This window comes from Danaus plexippus (assembly GCF_018135715.1).
Source record: "Danaus plexippus chromosome 22 unlocalized genomic scaffold, MEX_DaPlex mxdp_33, whole genome shotgun sequence".
NCBI lineage: Eukaryota > Metazoa > Arthropoda > Insecta > Lepidoptera > Nymphalidae > Danaus > Danaus plexippus.
In genome coordinates, this window is record NW_026869856.1 from 1,568,568 (window position 1) to 1,585,679 (window position 17,112).

General features: G+C 30.3%; 2 protein-coding genes across 2 annotated transcripts; both read left to right on the top strand.

Annotated features, from left to right (window-relative positions):
* Positions 1 to 940: 940 nt before the first annotated feature.
* On the top strand, positions 941 to 6,653 carry LOC116773700 (odorant receptor 67c-like). Its single transcript, XM_032666202.2, has 7 exons — positions 941 to 1,719; positions 2,492 to 2,669; positions 3,139 to 3,235; positions 3,910 to 4,020; positions 4,278 to 4,366; positions 4,856 to 4,922; positions 6,571 to 6,653. Exons 1-7 carry the CDS (start codon positions 1,146 to 1,148, stop codon positions 6,622 to 6,624), a joined length of 1,170 nt encoding a protein of 389 aa, XP_032522093.2. The 5' UTR covers positions 941 to 1,145; the 3' UTR covers positions 6,625 to 6,653.
* A 4,008-nt stretch (positions 6,654 to 10,661) lies between these two features.
* Positions 10,662 to 15,245, top strand: LOC116773701 (odorant receptor 67c-like). The gene is made up of 7 exons (XM_061528874.1): positions 10,662 to 11,235; positions 11,707 to 11,896; positions 12,805 to 12,901; positions 13,525 to 13,629; positions 13,875 to 13,963; positions 14,402 to 14,468; positions 14,991 to 15,245. The coding sequence occupies exons 1-7, from the start codon at positions 10,662 to 10,664 to the stop codon at positions 15,054 to 15,056; spliced, it is 1,188 nt and encodes a 395-aa protein (XP_061384858.1). The 3' UTR covers positions 15,057 to 15,245.
* Positions 15,246 to 17,112: the final 1,867 nt, after the last annotated feature.

Below are 17,112 nucleotides of genomic sequence, written 5' to 3' on the forward strand. Positions count from 1 at the left end.
TCAAACTGATCTCATAAAATATATTTATTGACAATATAAACCAATCAATATTTTATTGAACAATCTGTAATATTTATACTCTGTTTTATTTTACATGTTCTTCACAAAATACTTTAGCAACTAACGGTCTCATGAAAGTATATATTTTAAGAAAATTTATTACACATATTATTTTCGAATACGGAACCAAGTTTATGAAATCGGTAGCTATATATATGGCTGTATATCTGTCCTACAAGACAGAGTTAACTCTGAACGTTCAACGTTAATGCCCCATGTACTATTTCAAAATTTGGCAAACATATATATGTAAGATTTGTGTTTAAAACTTTGTTATTTCATTATAATCAAACACTTCAAGAGTATTGATATATTTAAATATAATACCTAGTTTATAAATAAAAATCATATTATATTGAAAACAACATACCAAGACTTCATATAATAATATTGTATATATTATATAGACAAGAATAATACTGTATATATATATACGTACAATAACTTGTGGCAAATGTTCATGAGTGTTTCGTAACGGGAAAACAGGCTGATCTCTTGACTGTTTGCGAGTTATTGTCGAGTTAAGAATATAATATATACCTATATATATATTTTATATATTTATATTATCACATGGCATATCATATTACGGATAAATTATTTAAGATATGCACATAATTAAATCAGTTGTTACGCAGAAATGTGGATTGTCTTACTTATATAGTAATTTAATACGGAACCATAAAACGTTAGGAGCGAAAAAAAATAGCACAAGCATTTTAGTTGTATATATCTAAGCCGACATCAAAGTCGCCTTTGATCCGCCGCTATACTACACAATTACGTCGGCTTTGTTTGTACATATTTAACTTTGAGCTAAAAAAAATTTCTAACCTGCAATAAACTAATGAAATTTAACATAAATGATGACTTACAATTGTTCTCGCAGTCCTTTCATTAACTTTATAGATGTCAATATCTTTTGTTTTCTACAATATCTGTTTCCATGCTATACTTATTCTTAATAACAGGGTCGGCTACGAGCGATTGACGTCCACTGTCTTCAGAGAACATTAAAGGAATAATAAAACAATATAGAACCTGTACATCAAATCATTTATTCTTCAGCCTGAGCTGCTGGTGGTATGGATTACGATAGGACGTTATACTTGACATCGGAGGCCTTTAAGTTTTCCGGTATAGAGATGGGCTATAAAAGGATACCAGGATATTTGAAATACCTATATCATTTTAACGCGTTGTGGCTGTATGCGGATGTTTTTGGGGAGTTCTTCTGGCTGTGCGAGGGTATAGCCATGGGGAAGAGTATAGACTTACTGTCTAGGGTCGCGCCATGCTCAGCGCTGTGCATCTTGAGCACAGCGAAAACATTACCGATGGTTACAAATAACGATATATTGAAAGACGCTGTCTTAAAATTAAGAAGACTCCATCAGGGTGTGGATTTAAGGAATAGTTTTGAATGTGATGAATTGATGAAGACGAGCGCCATCCTGAAGAATATTATCACGGTGCTGGTTGTAGGGTTCGTGTGTGCGGTGGTGTTGTTCACGTCGATGCCAGGTTTCCTAATGGCGTATGACTTCTTCACCACCGGCACCTACCAGCTACAGCTGCCGTTCTTCACTAAGTATTTCGTCGACGTGTTCGCTGATGCTAGGATCTATACTTTCGTGTATCTCCATCAGTTTGTGTCGAGTGAGTATGATGATGGGGTGAAGTAAGCTAATGAGATTCTATATATTTTTGTATATAATTGTTGCTGGCCGGTAAAAAAGAAAGTTAACTTACAATTAGTTAATAAAAAAATAATGATCTAAGGACATTTTGTATATTATATATTTTTTTATATAATTAAAGATTGGTATGCGTATGATGATGAGGTAAAGTGAGTTACTAAGAATTTATTATTATAATAGCTGAACTTAGGAACTATAATTTTTAATAAGGTGGGATGATAATCAAATGAGATGTTTATAGTAATTATTACACAGTGTATCAGTCAGTTAAGGTTTTAAATTTTGATTCCCAAAGTAGACCCCTAGTCATTCGGAGTTTGGGATCTGCGTTGGAGTGACGTAATAATGGGGGGTCATAATTCATAAACGGGGGTTCACTAAAATTTATGGTTATTGTTTCATCGTGAAGAACTTAATGTTGGTTTGACTTTGTCAATCGATGTAGGCAGATATTTTTTTAAGCAGCTTCGAACGACTGCTTGTTGTAACAACTTGTATAAGAAAAATGTATTGGAAGCCCTTGTATGTGTGTGCATTGTCAAACTGTAAACGTAAAGTATCACATTCTAAAACAAATAAAACATAACCATAAGCTTAGAGAACTAGTAAGTGACTTACTGAGAATCTTTATTTTAGTGATGGTCACACCACTAACAATGCCTCCGAATACTAATACATCTAAGCACTGATAACTGGTACATCACTAATTTATACCAGAATAACTCTTCCAGCGGTCCTGGTAGGTCTGAACATATTCGCTGCCGATACATTATTCTTCGCGTTCTGCTCGTACGTGAAGATGCATTTCAGGATCCTTGGTCATTATTATGAGAACATCGTGGGACAGAGCGAGGGTGAGACGAGGAACAACTTGAGGAGATGTGTAAGGACACATCAGGTGCTCATAAAGTTAGTTCGTATAACACGTTTTATCATAAAAACAAGACTTATTTAAAAATATTATTTGATGAAAGTAGTAATAGCGGTCTCGTTGTTACGAGAACGGTTACGTTATTATTAATGAATAAAAATTACATGTTGAGAATTAGTAGGAGTTATTAGTTATGTTTAGATGTATATTATCCATTTATTAAAATAATTTTCACTATTTAAAAGACATTTTATAGTATAAGTTAATTAATACATACTTGTTAATACAATCACTCTTAACTTCACTATTGATTTAAAATAAATAATTCATAGGATTCTAAATTCAAAATGTTATTCAATAGAAATATGTAGAAAACCAAAAAGATTCTATATATTTTTATACGTTCATGTCACTGGCCGGTAAACATGCAAGTTAAATTAATAAATAAAAAAATAATAATCCACGGAGGTTTTATATATTATATATTTTTTACATATATGATTATAGATTAGTGAACCAGATCAACATACTGTACTCCAAGTCGACGCTCGTCAACATCATGACGAGTTCTTTTATAATCTGCCTGTGCGGTTTTAATATAACGGTAAAATTGAGATTCATGGTTAATTAAAATTATATTTAATTTTCACATAAGACATTACCTATTAAAATATCTGTTGACATAACAACAGGTTGTAAAGTTTTTTTTTTATATATATTTCTATTTCCTTATTCGAAATTTATTTTTTTACAAACAGTAAATATCCCATTATTATAGGTATTATAATATCCTCTGTTGTAAAGTAGTCATCTGAAACGATTATCAAAGTTAACTTTATGATCATGTATGAACAATTAATTTTAATAGCGTTTTGGTTTAATTATTTAACTGTGTAAGGTTTAAGTTGAGGTTAAAAAAGAAGTAACAATTGATTTTTTATTGGCATTTAAACGATTTATATAATATACTTACTTAGGATTTTAAAATTTATTTTATTTTTAAAAGGATACAAATTTTGCAACTCAGACTAACAATCTTTAATGATACCCTACCAATTTTATACAGAATGTAATTTGTATTTTAAAAACATAAACTATAAAATTATTTAGATATTAAAAATTTTTTTTTAGTAGAAAAAACGTCTAGAATTCAGTATCGCTTGAATTATTAATAAAATATATGATCTTAGAAACAACTAAGCCGATATTAGTGCAATTTCAAGTAATATATAGTACGTTTATATAAAAAGTATGTTAGTTAGACATTATATGTTTTAGATAACAAAGAGTAAGGACATGAGCACATATCTGCTGTTCATACCGTTCCTGATGAACAGTCTCACCGAGATATTCCTGATGTGCTTCTTCGGAGACCAGATGATAGATTCAGTAAGAACGCAAAATTAAAAAATTTTAATAAAATATGTGATAGAGAATAATGAAAAAAATATATATTATGAGTATTTACATTAATTAAAATATGTTATTAAAAAGTTTTATTATAAATTATCAACTCGCTAGTAAATAGGATGTGAATACACTTAAAACTATATATATATATATACACACACACACATATATATATTTATGTGTGTGTGTGTGTAGGTTTATTTTAATAAATTATTTTATTTGTTTAATAATTGTAGAGTTATAATATAACTCAAGCCGTGTACAGCAGCCGCTGGTACGATGCCGGCGAGGACCTCAAGAGGAGCGTCTTGTTAATACTATTCAGGTATTACAATTACTGTATTAGGAATTATTTTGTATGTTTGTCTGTTTTTCATAACTCGAGAAATATCAAAGATTTGGGTTTTATTATGAAGTGTGATAATGGTTATAATTAAATAACGGTTTGTGTATAGTTTCAAGAATCACGATGTTATATTGAGGGTTCAACTCATATTTAAAATTATGTTACTAAATTAGTACAACAGTATGAAAATCCTTTGTAAATTTTGATTGAGAGTAAAAGTCATAATGTAGATTTGTTACCTTAAAAAGTCTGAACCGATTTCAATGAAGTTTGGTGTTTGGATGGATACGATCGCGGAGAGGGATGGTCGTTTTCCAATCTTTTACTATAATAAAGATGAATATAAGTTAGTATACTTACTTATAACGAATATAAGTTAATTAATGTTGAAGTAAGTTATCAATAAGTATGTATAAAGATACACAGACCGACATACATATATGTTTCCTTAGTGTTTTTTTTCTTTAGATCTCAGCAGTCCTGTAAGATAACAGCAGCCAACTTCTCTGATCTGCATCTTCGATCTTTTACCACGGTTTGTGTATACATTATATTATAACCCGTGTATGTCTGTTGGATAATTACACCAAAACTAGTGAACAAATACCAAGGATTTCGTATATACCTTTAAAGCTAAACATATATATATGCATATGCACCGTCTTTGTTTAAAAAAAAATTATGAGTTTCCAGTTTTTTGTTATAAACAAACGCCATTTTAATAATCAACACTTATACATGCTTAAGATTAAAAATCTAATAATTGTGTATGACTATTAACGATGCACCTGAACGCGGCGTGGACAAGAAAATTCTGGCCAGAATTACCACGTGTTTAGATTTTCTTTATTTTTTTTGGCAATTCAATAATAATCAGTTTTGATTCCGTTTTTGTGATACTACAAACCACCCATTCGTTACGAGTCGCTTGGACAAAGCCAACTCTCTATAAAACTCCAAAAAGGTGCAAAAACTTAAAAATTTCTTCAGATTCAATCCTTGTAACATCTCCTCAACGTCTCCGCTATAGCTCTCTGATGCATCACTAATAATATCCTTATAATTAATTATTTTCTACAATCAAGATATTTAAGAACTATCTGGTATTTAATAATGTGAGTAGGTGTATTGTTCTTGAATAGTTCCAAATGTGTGTCATGTTTTTGTAATTTTTCTTGAATTTCATTAATACTATGCACATTTGTAAAGAGTCGGGCTTTGTTGAATCTTTAAGATGTTTTGCTTGTGATATATAACTTCGGATATCCATGAAAAAGGCGATCTGACTTTTTCGTTTCTTCTACTTTCAATATTTTCCATTCAAGCCATGCTAGATTATAAAGATTTACTGTACTGATGTTGCTAAAAATATATAATGACAAAGCAGGCTTTAATTCCGGACGTTTTTTACTTACGAGTATCAATTTGCTATTCCGCCTAGGTATAACGTCTTGCCAAAATCAGAATTGACCGAATAGTTTGGCCGAATATTCGGTTCGGTACATATGCGACCGAATATTCGGCCGAATATTATTCTCTCGACGCCTCTACAATAACGAAACATGTAACAGTTTATTTCGACAGAAATTTGTCTTTAATGTAATTTTTTAATAACGGCTACGTAATGTTAATATAAAATCGTTATTGGATCGTGACTGCATATAGTCAATGACTAACTCACTCAGTATACGTGGCAGTAATTCAAAGTTTTGTTATATTTAGCTATGATTCAGAGTAATTTGCTCTGTAATTGATCTCTTATGACTCATTTGTTTGGTGCCTGTTACACTTACAAACATACATACATAATAACATGCGAATATAGACAATTTTAAATTAATACAATTTTAAATCATCGACCCAAATTGGGTTCAAATTTAGGATCTTCCTAGATATTTCAGATTAATTTATTTAATTTTGCATGATAAAATAATTTATTATTATCACATTTAAAAATAAGGAACATTTATTATACTGAAATATATTTTAAAGTTTAATTATGTACGGAAATTACATTAAAATGTAATATTATTTTATAATTATAGTAGATTATTGTCATCATTTATGGCAACACCGGCGTTATGTGAGAGGTTCCATTTATATGTAAACCGATATAAAAATATATTTATTTTCAATTTACCGATAAAATGACAGTAAGTATTAAATATACATATTTTTTTCAGATTTTAAGTCGTTCCTGGTCTTACTTCGCTTTGCTAAGAACAATGTACGATTAGTTTAATATTAACTTAAATAACCACTCGAAAAAATAAATGTATCTAAATATGTAGTTTTATTTAACCAAAATGTCTAAGATATATGAATTTTAATATTACTAATATATACTAATATTTTCTTATCAAACAAACAAACAAACACTATTTTATCAGTTAAAAGTAATTTTATATACAACTATGTAGGCCACTACCAGACGACGCGGACGGAGAAAACTACGATTCAAGGGTCCAAATACAACTTTAACTTACACACATCAACGACTCTAGTATAACGAAATAAGGTTTAAAATTGACTGAATTTAATCAATAACAAACCTGTTATTAATACCATACAATGAAATCATAATAGAGTTAAGCCTTATAACCATCACATTAAGATATATATTCGTTAAGCAGATTTTATTATGAAATTCTTAATCAAAGATCCGCAACACCTGTAATAGAAATTGAACCCTATTGTAAAAAGATAAGATATATTTTTAATGAAAGTAATATAGCTTTATATATAACACAGTAAAGGCTGCTTTCGTATAACAACCGTTTCGGCGCGAACTATACACACCGCGTTATATAATGCGTTCATTTTTATCTGTATTGCATAGTTATAAAGTATATTTTTGTATGAATTTAAATTAAAATAATTTTGTATATAACATGACAGCAAGTCGTGTGCGACGGAATGCAACGGATATCACGCTATATACGAGATAAATAATTAATGGATTTAATTATATAAAGAACCTGTTAAATTTATTGTTTGAAAATATTTAACATTTATGTATAGAATATTTTCAATATGTTACATGCTAATTTAATGTCTTAGTAATTTATTGCTTATATTCTATAAGTTTCTAAAGCGGTTGTGATCAATAAATAGCTTCGTAACTTCGTTATATCTTGAGATATATCGTTCGATGTTATATCATGTGACGCGAGTTTGTGTTGAGTTTTAGTTTTTTTCACTTTTCTTATGAAATCTGTATCGAACAATTTTTTTTTTCTGAATATACATACATCGATGAGAGTTGTTTGTTCTCGTGATTTGCGTCTGAACGTTTCTTTGTTACTTCATAAATAATTAATTTAGTATTAAATATAATATTAACAGTTCAGGACGTGTGCGGGTTTAGGTTGACCTTACTACCAGTTTATTGGATCACGAGTACTAAGTTTTTTCTCATATGTTGATGAATTTAGTCAAATGTTTATAAACATAAAGACATCTATATAGTTGTGATCGTATACAGGTTAAAGATTACTAAATAATTTTACGAATTATATTCCTTTGAAATTTTGACCTTACATAAAATATATATAGTAAAGTATACATAAGCAATAACTATTCTTATAAGCACGTGTTTAATATTGTATTTTCTTGTACGCAAGAAAACTTTTTTAATATAACAAACACGGAAAAAGTAGCGTGTAACAGCCAGTCAGTAATGTTTGCTTTCTTACATACATTATGTAGTATTAATTACCGTTCAGACGGGTTTGTATCGTGATACTAGATATTTAAATTATTAACGTTATGAATTGATAATTCAACGTCCGTATTAAATAAGATTTACGAGCGAAAAAACTCTCAACTTATAGTTTTTAGTTTTTTTCATTTTATTTGAGATAAAATTAAAACATTTTATTTATATAACTTAAAAATTTAATAATGATGTATAAAACAAATTTTCCTAAGACCTCAATAAATTAATGATAAAATTACTATTTCAAAGAAGCCATTAATATAAATGATTATTCAATATGGCAAACTTAAACAGAAAAGGTGTTACTGGCGTTGTTATACGAAATATCACTATATATTATTAATATTCAAGTACACTATAAATATAAAACACACGGTACACTATTATAATAAAACTATTGTACAGATTTATCATTGGAGCAAATTCTCTTTAAAACTGTTACAATTCTAACAATCAACGGAATTCTGTTAATTTTTCAAAATAAAATTCCACGCATTCAAATTATTCTAAGAACACACGAAATGGAACGTTATTATAGAGATATTGTATTATGACGCTTATTGCTTTACGATACGGTTTAAATTACTTGTCATTGATCTCTATATGATTAAAGAATCTAAATTATATCGTATTGCATTATTTATAAGGTGTATTTTGTATTGTCGTATAGCACATAGGTCTGAACCACATGGCAAGGGACCCCAAGAACAGGTTCCTTTAAATTTATGGCTTGTCAAGTTATTCGTGTAGCCGTGTGAGTGTCGTGCGTGTTTGTCTTGTATGTGTGTGTGTACACTTGCCAAACACTGCAGGGGCTTGACATGCAAGGGGTGTGATGGCTGTAGGGTTGGCACTGTTAATTAATTGTTATATATATTTATTTTCAATTTATTGATCTTTTAATCTTTTATTTTATTTTAAAGTCACTCAGAGGATATTTCGCATGTAGCTAGAGGCGCCCGTCAGAGCAGCTACAGCTTACATGGGGACAACAATGGTTAGGATTTCATATTGCATTCTGTATTGTAATATTTTCTTTACATTTTCTAATTATTGACACAAAGTTTTTTGTTAAATATCAACATACCGCAAAGATAGCTCCTTTTGCGTCAATGTTTTATGTAACCACAGAACTCTATAAAATGTGTTAAATGTATTGAATTTAAATTGGCAGTATATGCAAATTATAATGCAACAGTGATTTATGAGGTCCTGGGAAAAAAGTAACGAAAATAAAATTACAATCACGGAATTATGGGGGATCGCGTCAATGGTTCCAAGTAACTATTTGGATTACTTATTCTTACTAACAAAATTTCCAATAAAAAGTTATCCTAATTATGCGACCCTAATGAAATAATTAATTATTAATAATAGCGAAATTAATCAAACCCGTGCCAGCCCTGATCATAAATTCCCATAGTCAATACTGCACAGCAGGGGCGCCATACATTACACACACATACCACATGCATGTGTGTGTGCTAGACAATGTTATGTGTATACATGTGTCATATGTCAAAAATGACGTGACTTTGACAGATATTCCAAGGACGTACTTGAATAGTTTTTTTTTTGAAATGAAAGGAAACCTCTTTTCAAAGGAACTATTTCTTTAGCTGGATTTTTTTATTCTTGTAGCTATTTTATTACAAAATTTAAGTGAGTCCGCAAATAATGTCAGTAGTATTGGAATACACACATATTATATTTAATTGAGAATTTATGAAAATACTCAGACAATATTTTATTAAAATAAACATATATATATTATATGTATTAAATGATAATATCTAAGTAGCACTCGCCATAAATTATTGTCTGTTAATATATAATAATTATTATTATTGTTCCATAGTAATTCACGTATAATATTTACCAAATTTAATTACTATTCTTAATACAATAACGTCAACTTGTAATTTCGATTTTCTTTTTGTATTTTTGGGGTTCCATCAATAATGTTTTATATATTAATCAATTGTGGGAGAGTTTTTTGTTTTAAAAAGATACATCAGACTGTATTTTTAAGTACCTATCCATATTAAAAAGTATAGTTTCAGAAAGCAATAGGATGTATTCATAACCATGTACATATTTGTCTGGGGATCCGACCGAGCAATATTCAATACGAACGCAAGCATTGTAACGGACGCGTATAATTAAACTAGATTTTGCCCGCGGCTTTGACATGTTATACACACAATATCTTTGGAAATTAAACTCTATATGTTATTCTGATGCATTAGTAATATATATATATATGGAATCGCTAAATACAATATCAGAATATATATTTTTTCATGTGATTTTGTTTATTGTTTACAATATATTTTAAAATTCGAACTCCGTTCATGAAAGTCAGAAGTTTTCTAAACCAATGTTTATGGCCATTACGAGACACATTGTTCGTTCTTTATTTAAAAATATTATTGAAATAAAAAAAAAACAGTGCGTATCTGTAATAATTGCTGGCTGCTACATATTAATTATATGTAATTATATATTAGTTAATATAAAAAGTGACTTCAATGAATAAAATTTGTTTTATTCAACATGTCTTTCGACGAGAGCATTAAGAAGATAGAATTAGTTTTGTCTTGTAACGGATTAACTATAAGGAGTAGATACAACAATGTGAGGACGAGATGGAAAAATCGATTTTTATTTATATTTAACATGATATGGTTTAATTCAGAAGCTATATGTGGTGTAGCGTGGATGGTGCTGCGTCTTAATGAAGGTGGTACCATCGCGGAGGTCACGTATATGGCACCCTGCGCCCTTTTTACATTGTTATCTGTTCTGAAGGCATTACTGTTTATTTACTACGAAGATAATATATGCGATTTAGTAGCGAGTTTAAGGAAATTAGATATTAAATATAATAATAAATCGATTAGTAGTGAAGATATCGATTTTCTTCATTTCACTTTAAAATTATCGAAGATTCTAAACGCCATGCTCTGTGTCGTGTTCTCGTGGAGTACGTTGGTAGTGTCGTGTATATTCTATATCAAAGATGGCGTATTTGATGTGATTTTCCCGCTGAAAGTAGAATATCCGTTTTCGTTTGATCACAACGACGCTAGACTTTGGCCTTTCGTGTACATACATCAGTTTTGGTCTGGTAATAATTTTAATTAACATTACTAAGTTTTAACATATTATTACGTGTTCTGGTTAATTTTGAAACTTTCAGTATGATTTTAAAGCTGCTTAATAAATTGTAAGACATGTTTTTGTTATAACACTCTTTGATGGAAATTCCTTACAATATGTATATTTTATTTAAGTCATAACAATTTATAAGTATACACCTACAAAACTATTGTGAAGAATTGTTGTCTGAAGGCGTTTGTTTGACGAGCACGAAGTTATAATAAATATATATATATAATTTATTTGTTTATTTGATACGAATGAAATCTTTTAAACAAATTATTTGTTACTATACATAGTATCGTGATGTCTTAAAGACTATGAAGGCTTTCTTGATAAGATGTTTATCACACTGAAACGTATATTTAGAATCAATCTTAGTTACTGAGATTATAGATATCAAACAAACGAACATATTTATAATATCTATATTTTTCAGTGTGTCTTGTAATTTTCATCATCATTGGTACGGATTACCTGCTCTACGTGTGTTGTACCTACATCAAGGTACAATATCGTCTGTTGGCAGAACACTTTCAAAGGACCATCAACGAAAATTGTCATTCACGTGAGAATATCTTTGATGAAAGTTGCATACCACTGATAAAATGGCATCAGTCGCTGATCGAGTGAGTGTTGTTATAAACTAGTCTGTGACCGCCACTTCGTCCGCGTAGAATTCGTATTTGCGCCCAGAGATGTGTATAATGTTAAAACAATAGATATGATAACAAATCGTTCGTGACTTCTATAGCCTGTCACGTAGGTCGTGACTTCATAGACAATACTACTCTTACGCCGTAATACAACTATACATATTTCTGGGATAAATCGTAGCTGCTATCGCACTCTGATGTCTAAGCTATAATAATATAACGTTTCATCAAAATCCGTTTAGTAGTTTTCGAGGTATAACGGAATAAACATCCATACATTCATCTACACACTCTTTCGCCTTTATAATATTAATAGGGCATAATTTTACTTGGATAAGTAAGGAGTATGGCACCTGTTTGTAATAAGTAGGTAAAACACTACAAAACTACTAGATAAATTTCATATATACTGAATAGGTTTTATTTATTAGTAAATTCCCATTTAAATATTAAATTATTACTATATTTCCGTTTAATATATATATTTATTGAAATTTAAGAATCAATGATTTTCAAAACCATTACGTTACGTACGAGTACGTTAACGAAGACGCGGGTATTGGTAAGCTAGTGAATGGGTAAATATAAAGTTAACTTTTTGTTCACGTGAATAAATTGATATGCATATTGATTTAACCGAACAAAGACCGAGTGAATGATATATATCGAATAAACTGTCAGCGTATATGTTAGTGAATGAAACTAATGTTATATTCAATGTACATCTACAATGAATTGAATGATAAAGTATCGTCGCGAGTGAATGATAAATGTCAAACAAAATTTCAGTACGCGAATATGTTAGTGAATGAAAGTATGTTATATTAAGATATCTTATATATTGAATTTTTAAAATATAACAGCAATATAATTCTTTCCAGACTCGTTGATAACTTGGAGTTCGTGTACACCAGATCATTTTTATGCAATTTCCTTTCGAGTTCAATGCTGATATGTCTGACTGGTTTCAATGTTGTTGTAATTATAACTTAATTTCATATAATATTAAGGTCTAAAATACACTAATATATTTGGATAAATTTAAATTGATGATTGGTATTGAGAAAATCTAATACTTTTGTTATAGCCACAACGAACTTGACGAATGTTGGTTCAAATATATATATATGTTGAGTTTTTATGGTACTGTAAAAGCTCGAAGTACGGTAAATCTGAAGATTTTCCAGTTAAACTTAGGATTTACCGATATGAGTCGGTCATTGCTGAAACTGGGCCAATTTTCTCGGGTTTTTACCATTCGAAATCACTATGTACTAGGTTTTAGTGTCGTCAGCCGTCAGGGGTGGTGGGTTGGATTGGATATCACAATCTTGGTTTTAGGAGTAAAACAATCAGAAAAACTTAGCTTTTCACTTCAGTCAACCTTATATAATACCTTTAAGAGTCGGTAAATCTTAGGTTTTACTGGAAAATCTCAGTGACCGCATTTAGAGCTTTTAGAGTACCTATATTGTTTTTAATATAAATGAGTTAAACTAACACAAAGTTCATCATCGTGTAGTATTTAGCATACCTTATGATATGTAGTTATATTAATATATATACAGGGAGTTTTATTTACATGTAATACATGATTCCAGTCAATGAAGAACGCCGAGGTTACGTTCATGTTTCTCGTCTTCCTCTCCTGTAACCTCGCGCAGATATTCTTACTGTGCTACTTCGGTGATCTCGTTATGAAGTCGGTATGTTCAATATGATTGAAGTCTCAACACTTACCACACGTGTCCTCACAATATACACGTAAAACTCATTATATTTAGTTTAAGGATAACTTGTATTTAGTACGTTTATAATCGCTACTCATTTAATAACCTACGTTAATACTGTTAATGTAAAACGATTAACTCTACGTGTGTAGTAACTAAGGGTAATTGTTTTGTTAGATTGAGTACATTTGTTAGGGATGAATACAATAAAAAAATTTCAGAGCATGGAAGTAGGTTCTTCAATATACAACAGCAGATGGTACAAAATGGACGCCAAGTCCGTCAAAAGCCTTCTCATAATACATTTGAGGTAAGTCAAAACATTTTAAAAGAAATGTCTACACATAAAAAATATTTTCACTATCAAGTAAGCTGAAGCCATAAATATGGCTCAGCCAAAACTGAAGGATCAAACGCGTTTCCCACTCTTTAACCGTCTCTGCTGTTTGCTATCTAATCAATAACTAAATATATTTGTATATCCATTTAACATAACTCGACAGAATAATTGTAAATAATATATTTCTTACCTATTAATTTTTTTTTAGTACATCACATTTATCATTATAATTTTTATAACTTAGAAATGATTAGGACAGACTTATAATATATAAAAAACAAAATATGATCTTAATATATGAGACAATTAATTTAGAAATATATATTTTACATATATAACAATTGAAATATATATAATATCTTCTTACGTTATATATAAATAATACATTATATATATGTATCTATATAGGTCTCTGAAGCCGTGTAAATTGACAGCCTTCGGATTCTTTGACGTAAATCTCAAGTCCTTCATGAGCGTGAGTATATATATCTAACCGATTACGAAATAGCGGTATTGTGTTAACCTCACATTTATATGTGAACGGTTATCAAAAACACATAATGCAATTGTATAAGGTTATAGTTTGCATGTAACGGATTGTATAGAGTTAATTTGTTTGCAATTTTTTATTCAACGCCACATTTATTACCGTTACAGTTTGTTAGTTAAAAAAATTATTAAACTATTAAATATATATAAGGTTCATTTTACGTGGTCTTCATTGGTTGCAATATTAAATATTGTTTTATCAAACAAATTTAATTTGGACGGAGAGATTTTCTATCAAACGCAGAGCTGTCAATGTACACATCAATAGTCCGACACAAGAACCTTTAACTTATACCAAGAACTTGTACAATTGCAACAAATTAGCGTCAAAAGAAAAAAAGTAAAAAAAATATTGATTATATCTAAACTGTTTATATCTAGATTAGATATTTGTATAGTTTTCAATTAATTAATTTTTTAATGACATCATTTTTATTATATATTACAGATTATGAGCACATCGTGGTCCTATTTCGCTCTGTTAAAGACAGTCGCGACCCCAACCAAAACCTGATAACATAACTAGTATATGATTCTAAATAAAAAAAGCAACCTCTCAATCACTATATGTACCTAGATGAACACTTCATACGTTTGTTAACATAGCACATCAAAGATATTTTAATTTATATAATTTAAGAACTAAATAAAATTATAGCTAATAAAGGTTTTAATTTATTTATTTTGTCAAAATACGTGACTCGTGGTATGAGGTTCCGTTTTTTGGACAAACTTTATGCGATCATTAACTAATTTTTCCTGAATTCTTAATTTTAATTTTTTATGCCATTACATGCCTATGTATACAGCATACGTTGGAAGAAAATGACTCAGTGTACAACAACTTACAACATAACCAATGTGAATAATTCAAGCAAAATAAATATACGATTTTTAATGTTAACTCAAATCAAATATAGTATTATTTTTTTAACTGTTGATACAGGAAGTATTATAAATAAAGCATATAAAGGGCAGACTTCACTTAGTAAAGCGAGCGGAGACGAAACGCAAAGATAGCTCGAAAAAAAGATCTATAAAATCAAAACTATCAATAACTGTCGGTAACGCTTTTCATATCTATATCATATAGTTATAGGTTTCTAGAATTAAGACCTATTTAAATTTATTTTTTTTACGACAAACCTATATGACTTGAAGTTCTTAATTTTTTTAGCTGATTTAAAATTAGTAACAAAATTTCCTAGTTATTAAACTAACTCCTTTTAGTTGCATAACCATAAATCAACACGATATACTGATTAGGGTTTTAAAGCAGTTTTTAAGGATCATACGTATTTAATTTAAATGTAAATTTCGGACAGTTTAAAACATGCTAGGAAAAGCGAGAGGCAAATAAAGTCTGTTGTATACTTAGAGAACGCGTTCGGGTCGATACAACACGAATTAAAGCTATTCGCGCCAAGATGGTACAACTTTCCACCCCTAGTTAGTGATATGATCGCGTCGTATTACTCAAAATTAAAGTTTTCTATAACAATAAAGAAGGCCTTTCAAAAACTCTCAGTTACAATGTAGGACTATTTCAAGGTTGTTTATCTCCAATAGCATTTAATATTGTAATTGATATCTTAGTAGATAAACTAATCAGCAATATGAAAAAAGGGCCATATCGGTTCAAGTTCAATAATAAATACACAGAATCGATTTTAGCCTTCGCTGACGATCTCGCAATAATGACTAACCCCAAAGACTATCAGGTACTATTAGATGAAGTGGATAAATTCTGTAAGTGAGTGATTGAGGTCAAAATCAAGTAAATGTCACTGTCTGCGTCTCGGTAGGCGGAGTACAAGATACTCCTCATACGATCCGGGATTATCGTTAGGCGGTCAATGCGTTTCTACGGTTACGGAAAATGCACCATTTAAATTTCTCGGTCGTAAAATAGATAATATAGGTCGTACTCCAACTTGAGAAGGAATAGTAGATAGCTTTTTGAACGATCTTAACAGAGAAGGGTAAGGATCAAGTGAGAAGGCCCAAGATACGGATATATTGAAGTCTTTTATTCGGCAAGACGAGAATGATAAATATAACATTCATTCAGTGAGTTTAAAGATGCAGAACGAGTGGTTCGAGGTGGAATGAGGAGATTTTTGCATCCCATTAAAACTAAAATGACGCACCTTAATTCGTGATTGGAGGCCAGCATTGCTAAAATTTTATCTTAATGCGTTCCAAATGACTCTCCCAGATCGGAGTAATTTAGTAAGATGGGGTAAAAGTACCGAAAAAACTTGCTATATCTGTGGGAAGGTAGTTGAAACTGCTAAACATTTTCTGGTAGGATGTAAGGTACTCTTGGATAGCGGTCAATACTCGCGGCGTCACGATAGGGTTCTGGAAATCATACGTGAAGCGGTTAGTCTTTCGGTAGCCAGAGCGCAAAAGGGAAATAACCACAAACGAGCGATCAGTAGGTTTTGTGAGAGCGGGCACTAGGGCTATAAAAACAAATGTCAAGCCATACTCCATCCTCAAAGCGGCTACGGATTGGACTATAACGATGGATACGTATGAAAAACAATACAAAATCCCTGAGGATA

Coding starts and splice junctions, on each gene's coding strand:
- LOC116773700 (XM_032666202.2), top strand. CDS start 1,146: ATGGATTACGATAGGACGTTATACTTGACATCGGAGGCCTTTAAGTTT. Junction 1,720..2,491: donor TCTCCATCAGTTTGTGTCGA/GTGAGTATGATG, acceptor TAACTCTTCCAG/CGGTCCTGGTAGGTCTGAAC. Junction 3,236..3,909: donor TGTGCGGTTTTAATATAACG/GTAAAATTGAGA, acceptor TATATGTTTTAG/ATAACAAAGAGTAAGGACAT.
- LOC116773701 (XM_061528874.1), top strand. CDS start 10,662: ATGTCTTTCGACGAGAGCATTAAGAAGATAGAATTAGTTTTGTCTTGT. Junction 13,630..13,874: donor GTGATCTCGTTATGAAGTCG/GTATGTTCAATA, acceptor AAAAAATTTCAG/AGCATGGAAGTAGGTTCTTC. Junction 13,964..14,401: donor CTTCTCATAATACATTTGAG/GTAAGTCAAAAC, acceptor GTATCTATATAG/GTCTCTGAAGCCGTGTAAAT.